This window comes from Sciurus vulgaris (assembly GCF_902686455.1).
Source record: "Sciurus vulgaris genome assembly, chromosome: 10".
Taxonomy (NCBI): Eukaryota; Metazoa; Chordata; class Mammalia; order Rodentia; family Sciuridae; genus Sciurus; species Sciurus vulgaris.
In genome coordinates, this window is record NC_136470.1 from 105,361,810 (window position 1) to 105,373,928 (window position 12,119).

General features: G+C 32.6%; 1 protein-coding gene across 4 annotated transcripts in view; it reads left to right on the plus strand.

The window, feature by feature from the left end:
• WDR49 (WD repeat domain 49) overlaps positions 1 to 4,538 on the plus strand; it is a 133,323-nt gene extending 128,785 nt beyond the window's left edge. For all 4 annotated transcript variants that reach the window (XM_079156380.1, XM_079156383.1, XM_079156382.1 and 1 more), the window contains one exon: positions 4,245 to 4,538. In XM_079156380.1, coding sequence (XP_079012506.1) covers positions 4,245 to 4,375 — 131 coding nt within the window. In that variant the 3' untranslated portion in view covers positions 4,376 to 4,538. The remainder of the gene's footprint in view (positions 1 to 4,244) is intronic.
• Positions 4,539 to 12,119: the final 7,581 nt, after the last annotated feature.

A 12,119-nucleotide genomic window follows, 5' to 3' on the forward strand; every position in this document is an offset into this window, starting at 1 on the left:
TCATGAACACCACATCTTTCATTTGCATTGCTTTAAAATCACTTTTTGGTTGTCATTATAACAAAACTTTGTCTGGTAGTTAACTATAAAATGAAGGGATGAGTATATAAATGTCATATTTTCCCAGGTAGGAAAGAGTGAATGTAAATAGTTACTGATAACACTAATTGTTGATTTTTAAGAACTGGGATTGTGGTAAATGGATAGATATATGGATCTAAGATGTGAAAATACACGCTTTTGTCATTATTGTAGAGCCTTCAGGTTTCTACAATGAAGGAATTCCCAAAACTTGAGGAGCAAATGGCATTTATTTACCTGTTCATTCATTCGACAGGTGTATTTTTTGATTCCCTTTCTATGAACTGGACACCATACTGGGTGCTAGAGTATTTGGTATACAGGGACAGACAAGGACTTCACTTTCTATGAATTAATTGTATAGGGGGACAAGTAGACAATAAATAATAAAAAAAGAAGAAGATAAGTTTGAATAGTGATATGGATAAGAACCATGCAGAGAATAAAGCAAGATAATATAGTTGAGCATAACTAAGTTTGGAGTTAACAAAGGTCTCTGACATTCTAAGCTGAATTCTGAAAGACAAAGTCCCACAAAGACTTTGGAGACATATTAGTTCAAGCCCAGGGAATGGAAGTATAAAGCCACCGAGGTGGGAATGATGTTGAAATGTTCCAGGGACAGAAAGAAGTTCACTTTGCTGGAATGGAATGAGGAGACTGATGCAAGATGAACTGGGAGTCCTGTCATGTGGGACCCTGCTGCAGGGGCAGGGAATCTGTACTATAAGCACAAAGGGAAGTCTTCAGAGTGTTTAAAGAGGGAGGTGACACAGCGAATCTATATGCAGTGGCTGTTGCTAACCCTTCTGAGCAAAATATTCTCCTGGATTTTAAGTGGTAATGGCCTGGGAGGAAAGTAACTGGAGCTTCCAAAGCTAGCACTTATGTAGGAACTTAATCAACATAAATTTTTCAGTAATTTGTTGAGATTTATTTTTTCATTCTACCTAACTGATCATTTTTATGAATAATTTAGTGTTTGCAATTTTGTATTCTTTTTCTTTAACACATCTCCTAAAATTGTATTATCTTCAAGCCGAGTATCAGGGATCTGTACTGCATATGAACTGTTAGTCTTCTATTTATTTAACTCAACACCCACCTCCAAATAAAGGAGTATCCAAGTGAGATTATTTCCTCTCAAAATCTTACAAGGGCCTAACTGTTCATTTGTAGCTTAATTGTCCTGAAGCCTATTCAATTCTGATGAAAATTCATCCATCTGAGAGACAAATCTCAGTAAACCGCTAGTTTCTTTCAGAAGTAATATTCTGACTCTACAGTTTATCTCAGGGAACCTCAAAGGATTCAAAATTCCTTGTGATTCTGAAGTACTAATCTGCAGTCACAGGAGACAGGATCAACTGCTAATGTACATCATAAATCCACATTACCTCAGACTATGGGTATTAGGCAGATGGTAATTGTGGTCTTTTCATTTGTTGCTTAGAGGACGTTCCAGTTTTCATTGTTGTCTTATTACTATAAGACAAATTCACACAGTTCAAATTGTAGGTTTAAAAAAAAAATTTTAAAAAGGTGTTTCCTTCCTCCTATGATAATGAACTCTTCAATTCCCACTCTCATTAATTTCTGACAATTACCATTATGAGTTTCTGTCTGTCCTCTTAGGGTTTCTGTATATATTTATGCTTTCAAATTTTGCCTGTTTTCTTTTGGCTTTTATTTGTCTGTTATACTTAACCTTTTATTTAAAAATTCCTAAGTCACCTGGCTTTTGATGTGTATTGAGTTTTTCTTTTAATCCAATGAAAAATTATTTTTTAAAAAGGTTTGAAATTGAGCACCTTTAAAGGTGCAATGATAATATTTTCATGGTGGTGGTTCTTATATTGATTAGTTCTGTTGTTTTTCTCCAATATGATTTGTTTCTGGTTTTTGTTCATAATATTTTCATGTTCATACTATGCTAGCCTTTAAATGTTCCTTTTTAAAATTAGTTTAATGAGTTGGATTTTTCTTAGACTTGAAACATGTGGTAAATCCCTGGGTGAAGAGTTGAGATGTGGACTCAGGGGGCCTTCAGGTTTTTACAACCCATGAAGACTGGTTTCAGTAAAGAATGACTCACGTTTGTAATAAATACTTCAGGTAGCTCTTCTTCCTCTGCTCCTTTGAACCAAACCCAGTCAGGGAGACTTCTGCCTCCAGCCTTCTTCACTTCTTTTCAGCATCCACAGTTAAAAATGAAGGATAAAACCCTTGTACTTCAGGGTGATACTCACCTTCAGAAACATCTTTTTGCCAGCACTTTCTGAGATACTGCTTGTGGTCTTATGCTGTTTTTTTTTTTTTTTTCTTGTGCAATTTTTACCCAGTCTCAGCTGTTTGCTCTTCTTCTTATATTGTAGGCAATGGATTACATCTCTGAATTTGTCTGAAAGTTGAATTTATTTGAAGAGTTATTTTCCCTCATTTTCCTGATTGTTCTTGTATGATTTCCAGGAAACAAGAGAAAGATATGGATATACAGCCATGCTTGTACTAGAAGTAGAGAGTGTTGATTTGAATCTAAAATTTCACCCACAAAAATTCATGCTTTGAAACATGGTCCCCAGTGCAACAAGATTCAGAGGCAGGACTTTTAGTAAAAGATGGTTGATGGGAGCTGTAATCTTATTAATGCATTTGATAGATTAATAATTTGAATAGATTACTGGATGGTAACAGTTGGCAGGTGGGACATGACTCGAGAAAGTAGGTCACTGGGGACATGGCATTAGATTATATCTGTCCCTGGCCTCTTCTCTCTTTCTCTCTCTCTGCTTCCTGGCTGCAGTGGGATGAGCAGCTCTCTTCTGCCATGCCTTTCCCTTATGATGTTCAGTTTCAACTGAGGCCCAGAGCAATGGAGTTAATTGACCATGGATTAAAACCTCTGAAACCCTGAGCCAAAATAAACTTTTCCCCCTCTAAGTTGCTCTTGTCAGGTATTTTGGGCACAGTGATACAAAGCTAATACACAGAAGTTTTTTTTTTTTTAATTTTTTTAAATACTAATATATAAAGATACCACTGTGTTATAAAGTTACTCTGTTTGCTTTTCTCCTTTTCTCCTTGGTTTTGCATTTAAAGTGCTCCTCATTCGAGTTCCAACTTCATTCCACTTGACTTCTTAAATTTATGCTTCTGTTAAATTGTACAGAATGACCTAGTTACCTCAATAGCAGCTCCTATTGCTCTGAACTTTTATTCACTTTGTTCAATAGTGGACATTTCTGTTCCCTAAGCCACTCCTACTTCACCTCCATTTTTTAAAAATTAGTTAAATCCTACCTGGATTTTAGGATCTACATAATAGCACCTAATTCTTAAAGCTTTTCACATGATCTCGATATATTGTCAAAATCTCTTTACAAATTCATGTGTAATTTATGTTCCTATACTCTCTTGAAACTACCATATCTATTGTATATGGTATTTTGGTTACATGGGTAGTGCTACTACGTCCTACCAGTTGGAAAAATGTTTGCGACTTGGTCATATTTGTGACACACTTATGCTTGGGCACAGAACATTGTGTACAATATATATTCAATAAGCATTCACTGAAATGATAAAATTATGCAAAAGGCCAAAATTATTTTCTTGAATGCATGGCACAATTTCCTCCCACTTCTTGCTGATGAACAATATATCCATTCATAGGGATAATTTGGCTCTTTTTTACTGAAGCCACAGATCCCTGCAGATCAAAGTATTTTATAAGGATGTGATTGCAGATGCATGGGTTTAGTCATGCAGATAGTCAAACTGTGTTTTGATTATTTTAATTGTCTTATTTCAATACAGAATAATTTGTTCTTGGCTTTTTACAAGTCCTTGATAACTGTTAAGTAGATTAAAAAAATAAGACTGAAAAACACACACTCCTTTTGTCTCTACTCTTAACTGGCAGATCTCCATCATGACATAAATACATTAATAGAACAAACTTTGTTAAAAATTAACTTTTAAATTTAAATTGCAATGAAATGAATAGCAGAAGCTTAGAAAAAATTTCCTTAAATATACTCTTGGTTTTAGAAACACACGATTGTTTTGAAAAAGAAAACTTGAGCATTTTCTCCCCACCACTTCATTGAATTGGGTCTCTTACCAAATGTAATTTACATGTCATTTTCTTCATCATTTTGTAGCTTTGAAAGCTGTATTTGTAGAAAAAAACCTGTTCCCCAAAGAAATTCTGGATCATGAAAGAAAAGCCAAGCAATTACATCAGGAAACAAGTTGTGAAGTGAAGATAAAGAGAAATAAGAAGCAATTATAATTGCAAGAAAAATAAATATTTCATTGTCACAGAAAGTACGTGCATAAAGTGCAGAAAACACATCAAGAATGCTGCCTGTCTTTCACTTTATATTTGAACTTCTGGAGGCTTCATTTTCTGATGATGTTTTATTGCTGCTTTTATCTGTCGTCTTTCACTTCATATTCTTAATATGAGAAAGTTTGGACTAGAGAAGGCGAAATGTTCATTGGTACTATCTGTTCTCAAATGTTTTTAGGTATAAAATTTATGACTCCAGAATAAAGTACCTTAACCAGTTGCATTTCTACTTGCCTCTCTATATAAATGTGTTTGGTCATTTTTTATTATAAAACCTCCATTCAAGTGTATGGACGCTATTGACTTAGTGAACATCTACAAATTTGAATAAGAAAATTGTTCCCAGTTATTTACACTTTCTGGATTATTTTTCAGCAGTTCTGAAAATGGCAATTAGATCTTGTTGATAGCAACATTTCCTATTAATTCTTTTAAAGTATATTTTATTTTAAGCATATAAATCTATGGTATACAGTGTCATAATTTGATATGTTTATACAGTATTTAATGATCAAATCACAATTGTTAACATTCCCATCTCTTTACACACTTAGAATTGTTTTGATTAATATGTATAGCTGGACTGGTGACATAGTCCTCTAATACCAGCAACTTGGGAGGCCAAAGAGGAAGGATTACAAGTTCAAGACCAGTCTTTCCAATTTTGGGAGACCCCCATCTGAAAAAAAAAAAATGAACCAAGGATTAGTTCGTGATAGAATGCCAGAGTACCCATGTGTTCGACCATCTGTACTACGTACACATGAATAAATGCAATAATTGTACATATTTATGGCATACAGTCTGATATTTAGATACATGTATATAATATGTACTCATCAAATCCTGGCAATCAACATTTTCTATTAATTTGATTGGCTCATATTTATTGACTTATATACTTTTTAATAATTATGGGAAAATTATTATATGTGACCTACTTCTGTATTTTGTTATACAGTACTTTAAAATGGAGTGGTATGGCGTAGCACAACCAAAGAGGTAATAGCCTTGAAAAAAAATCAAAGGGTCTGGGATTGTATAAAAGATTTGCCCTACAAGGACAGTCAGATAGGAAACATTTGTTTCTGGAATTTACTGCTTCTCTTTGTGGACCTATTTTCCTTTATACATTTCATCATCCTCCAAGCAACCAATATTTATATGTTGCTTTTTAATTGTGTACAATAGAAAGAACTAACAAATTCATTTACACATTGTTAGTTACTCAGTATGTATTTATATTTTAAAGAGTTCTTTCAAAATACGTTTTTGCTTTAAGAAAAATCTTGTGACAATCCATACTGGTAAATAATTAGCAACATAGGGGCTTACTTGGCATAGCAGCTGCATTAGTTCAATATATCTGGAGCTCACAATAATTTATAAGATAGACCTATAATGTTAAAATCTGTCATTTTTACCTTTTTAGGGTATTGCTCAGTTTTATCAATGGCAGAGTTGGCACTGGAACCCAGGTCTGTTTTATTCCTGAGGCCAGTGTTTGCCCTTTCTCCTTCTGTTCACTTACTTCTTAATAGGGTAAATTGAAGGAAATGAACCCTGATTGTAGAATTACTAGCATCAGTAGAGCGATGCTGGGGTGCTACGTTTGGGAGAAGGTAGTAATAGAAAGGTTTTCAGAGGCAGTCACCACTTCCGTGTACATTTAAGTGCATTCTGAGAACTTACATGTACATTGCTTTTTCTCCTTATGGAATGACAAGCACATATGGGAAAGATGTAGGAGAAACATATATTTGTGTGAGCATGTATGCTGTGAGGTGATTGTGTAGGAGGGTGTGCTTGTTTTAGGGAAATACTGGAATGGTCAGATATGATGGAAAACTATGCAACTTGCTCTTACATGATTCATAAAAATTATTAGACATATAAAATATACACAAATATTTATCATCAAGTACATATATATAATTTTTAATATACATATAATTATAAAAATGTGGTCAGTGATAGTAATTGGGGAAACTGAAAGACAGGAAACAAGAAGGTAATAGATCTTTGCACTATAGCCACAACAGTCATGTAAATTTGAAAAATATTTCTAAGTAAATTATTTTTAAAAATTGCAAAAACTTGTCTTGGGACAAAGGATTCCTTGTGATGTTTGAGCAAAAATAACTCTCACACAGGGCTATTTCAGAGAATTCTTACACTGAATGAGAAGTTTGATTGTATAAGCCATCATTTCAAACTCAGAGCATATGATTTATGAATCATAGGTTGGTGATAGTGCAGTGAAGTGAAATCTGAGTCACATTTCCAGAAATTTAAAGGAATATTAAGATGTTAAAGAGTTATAACATGAGTACTTATTATTTTGTAAAGGCTTTTTCCTCCATCCATCAGTCCATCCATTTTCTATCCATTCATCCATCCATCCATCCATCCATCCATTTATTCATCCATCCATCCATCTATCATTCAGGACTGTTTTTGATATTGGGTATTCATATACAAATAAAATATACTTACTCTGCCCTCAGCTTTCTAGAGTGGAGTCACATAAAGTGTATTGGTTTATCAAGTAAAGATTGAAGGATCCTACTTATTTTTCTGGTATAATTTGGAAATTCTTTTACTAAACATATATTTTTTTTTGTCCCTGGTGATGACTTTGTTTGAAGTGATTAGTCTGAAATAGTCTGGTTCATGTAGACAGACCTCTCTATAGCCTACCATGTGTGAAAAGCTCTATCCTGTATGTAACTTTAATTCCATCCTTAATTAACTTCAGGACCTCTTCTGTGAGATGAATTAAAAGGAGCTGTCTCACAAGTACCTTTAATGAGACTAGAGCCTTTAAAACTATGAAAGTTTCTTTTAATGTTAATATCTCTAATAATTTGGAACAAAAACATCCACAAAAAGAGAGATGTTTAGTTATTGTCTCACTCTTCTTTCATACCTTATAGTATCCAATTGTGCTAGGCAGCAATCAGGGTCTTGCCTGTCAAATGCTGATAGAACTAGAGATATTATAAATGGCTTCTGAAATTAACATTTAGATTCAATTATTTGAGATCCATTTTTCCACAGTGAAAGGAACTTGTCACATTAAAACAGGATGTGTCATAATCTTCAATTTTTGTTTGTAGCATGCAGATTTGCACTAAATATAATTTAACCTTTTCTCTTTTTAGAACATTTCCCTCTTATCACTCAAAATATATGTAGCAAACTGACAGAGAAAAATTAACATTAACCCATGCTCAGTTGGAAAAATTAACTTTTTTAAGCTTTTTATTGATGACGACACTTGCTTTTAGGTTTTTAAAGTTTAGAATTAAGAACATTTTTACTAAAAAAAAACCTGTAAAATGCTAAAAAAGGTGATGGGATTGTAACTGGGACCCCTTGCTAATGATTTTTTTATATGTTCCTAAATTTATTTCTGAATGGTGGTAGAGGCAATGGTGTTGAAATTTATACCAAGTCACTTTGGCTCTTATTATGAATTTTTTTTTTTCTGATTTTTTAGGGGCAAGAGTGATGCAAGGAACAGATTGGTGAAAATATTTAAAAGCTTTGCAGTAATATTTTATGAACAATTTTGGTATCTTTATTGTCTATTAAAAGAGTTTAAACCAGGGAGAAGAAATTCTTGGTTATTGCTTTTTGCTACCTAAGAGCCAGGAAAATGCACATTTTGTTTGAACTGCACTAATAGAAGGTCCTCACAGAACAGCTTCATTAAATGATCTTAATAAGACAGAGTGGCTGTCTATGCCGTTGGAAGGCAAAGTAATGGACTGTTTCAGAATAAATCACATTATGATATGAGTAATGTACAGACATCTTAATTTGGTAGCCAAGTGTGCTGGTGATGGATGTTTTCTGATGTCACTACATGGATAGAAAAGCATTGATTGACTTATAGTCTTAGACATTCAGACTTATTATTTATGTATCACAGTGTGGAATAAATAGGGATTGTACTCTTGTGTTACACCTCTCTGATTTTCGAAAATTGTCTCTAACAATGTTAAGTTGAAGGTAGAAAAATTTTTGTATTTTAATGAATGTCATATTAGAAAAAAATAAGATTTAAACATTCAGAGATGCTCATATAGTTGATTAAGAATATTAACTAGGTGATTATGGCTTATGATAGATATCAGGCTTCTCAAGTCTGGAATTAAGTCATAACCCTATTAGAACATTGAAAGGTATCAATAGAGTCCCCTAAAAAGAAACCTAAAGATGAATTCCTTATAAAATTGAATACATATGTAATATATGTGCATATATATATGCTCATTTTATTTTTCTCATAAATTTATCAGAAATAATATTGTTGAGTCATCAGTATTGACATATCTGTTTAATTGACAGTGGACCAGATTTTTTCATTTCTTTTCTCAGAGGCCACTGATGAATAATGCAATGTGTTCAATATCTAATTGCCAGTGAGGTGATTGATTTGAACTACAAAAGTGAGATTAAAAACCCATTCAATTATGCATACTTTTTAAAATTAATGGCCTGTTTGTAGAGAAAATCATGTAGAATTTTAAAAGTATATAAAGTGACATCAATGTTCATTATCAAGTTACCTATGGTTAATAGATAATACTATTATCTATTATGGTTAATAGATAATACTATTAACCATAGTAAATATGTAAATAGGTATAATTTGGTAAATCAGTAATCCTAATCTGGTCTTTTTTTTGCTAAATATAAAGAATATAATTTTCAACATCCATTACTTGTCCTAAAAGTTTAAATAGGTCTCATAGCCACAGGAGTCCCCTATGACTATTGCATAATTTGATGAATTGTTGAGAACTTTGTAAATGCAGCAGTAATTTGTCTTTGCACTGTGAACTTGATTTAGCTTTATTCTGTTTCTCATAGGCATTCTGAAATATTTATGATGGGGCACATTGGTAATCTGATATAGGAACCCTATGAGAAACAAAAAGAAATAATTACCAGCAAAGTTACAACCACTAGCACATTCTTCATAATTCTGTTTTTTATTTTTAAAACAAGCAAATAATGGATGAAATAATTATGTAAATTTAATAATTTTTAAAAATCCTAATTTTTCCTCTGTCAATTCTTGCATGGTTTATCACTGATCATTACTTTGGCATGTTAGCCCTTTTCCACAAATGTAGTGAGCACCTGCTATGGTTCCAGAAGAATTAATAAAGCAAAATTCAAGACAAATAGATTTGGCCTTGGCTGATCAGGTGTTCCGTGAACAAGTGTTTCCCAGTAAGCACATTCAGCTATAACATTCCAGTAAGTAATCAGAAGCCAATTTGGGGTAAGTACTTTAAAATTAAATAGCTTTTGAATGAAGTATGTATGTAATAGATTTGACTCTGAGTGTTTAGTAAAGTAGAAGAATGGCATTTCAATTTGCCTGGTGCAGAAATCATTTGAATTTATTAAATTAATGCATTGCTTTTATTCTACTTAAAAGATTTTACTATAAATTGGAAGTTCAACTTCTTATGGCAGAATTCAACAGGATGTTTAGTTTTCAGTACATTGTGCTTTTTGATGAGATTTTACCAAAAACCAATGAGGCAAGTGAAATTTTCAAACCAATTATTTGTCAGATTATAATTGATTAAGTGTCCAGAAACTTTCTGTGAGACATGAATACAAAAAATATAAATTTTAATTATGAAAATTGTTAATAAGAGGATTCCTCTAAAGGCAAGATTCTATTACAATGGGAAAATTATATTCTTCATAATTTTTTTTATTATTTAGCAGTAACTTAGTAATGAATTACCATTTGATGACTTAAAGGTACCAATAATATTTTCACTACTTATGAAGCTATGAAAAATATTTTCATCAGAACTATTTTGAAAAACTGAATATCTCAGAACAATGATTTTTCCCATAAAAGTATAGGTGTTTATTATTGCACTTTCACATCCTAATGTACTGATCCAATCAGTCCTTAATATTTGCTTGATAATATATATAATCGATATGTAATTATATATTATCTATATTTTATTGACATTTAAATTATCTATACTTACTATTTGTATTTATAATTTACCAACACAATATTGTCTAAAAATCACTTTGGATTACATTTTGAGCTTTTTCTTTATGTAAAATGTATGTTTAAATAAATAAAGTTTAACTAAATATATTTAAAAAGTGCTTGAAATATCTAAATAATGAGTCTATAGTTTTGGAGAATATTCAACGATTAGTAATTTTTACCTACTATGGGTCATAATGATCCTCTTAATGGTCTGCAAAACACTCCTGAAATGTAGTTTTTCATTTCTTAGCTGTGCATCACAGTATTCTGAAGATTTTCATTTTTACCCCAGTGAAGGTTTCCTTCCTGGCAACCTACTAAGTGTTACTAACATGTATTATTTAAAAAGTAAAATTAGAATTACTAAAATTTATGACCTCAGAGTAAGTATTCTACCAACCATGTAGCAATATTGCAAAAGTAATTCTGTTCGAAATATAATCAGATAGTTGAATTTCCTATAATTTGACTAGAGGGATCATGAATATGGTGTCCATCTTGCGACTCGGTTATGGTTTTCATTTTTTGCTACTCTCTTCACTGGTAATCATTTTATCGAAAGACAAGTATCACATATATTCTCCCATATGTGAAATCTACAGGAAAAAAGATGACAGGAAACTAGAAGGGGTCTGTTGGGGAAGGAGAAGGGGGCTGAAGTAGAGGCGAGGGGATAAGAGGGAAATAGGAAATGTGGATATGATTAAAGCATGCTGTATGCAGGTATGAAAATGTCATGGTGAAGCCCATTATTCTGTGCAGTTAATGTGTGTTAATTGTAATAAAATGATTCCTTCATCTTTTAAAAATCACTTTCTTCCTTTATTATTTTATATCTTTTTATTCCTCAATACTGAGGGTTGAACCCAGGATACTCTATTCCTGAGCTACATGCCAGTCTTCCTTATTTTTATTTTGAGGCAGGGTCTCACTAAGTTGCCCAGGCTGTCCTCAAACTTGTGATCCTTTTGCATCAGGCTTCTGAATCTCTGGGATTACAGGTATGTAACAGTGTGCCCAGAAATTGTCATTTTATTTCTTTACATGTTTTGTTTTGTTTTGTTTTGCATTTCTTTTCCCCTCCTTTGAAAAGTATAAGAGTATAAGGTAGGTTTTGGTAGGTTTTGGACTATTTTGCTATTTAGAGTGAGATTCCGTAGACTGTGAAAAAGCTATTGGAAAGTTAGATTACTCAAGTGATTTAGAATACATCAACTGCCTAATACTATAGGTGAAAAACAGATTGTAGGGTGCTTGTCTTTATTTCATTTCCATGCTTGGTCTATTAACAATTTTAGAGTAGCCTGTAAGAAGTTTCTCTTCATATCAGAATTATAGGTGTGATATAAAACCATGAGAAAAAATAAGAAAGATGCATCATACAGTTATTTAAAGACAGTATTGCCATTGATAATGCTCCATAATTACCATTTATCCTTTAATTTTAAGAAACTACAAATATATTTTGTCTTGGTTCTTGAAGGAACCTAAGGAAATACCAGTACCACATAAATTGTTTCTTCTATTTGATGATAGTCGGTCAGAAAACTGCCATCGCAGTCTTCTTGTGGTAGTGTGTTCTAATGAGATAGAAAGTTCCAGTAGTAGGTAGAAAGTCTTCTGTTGGGTGTAGTATAG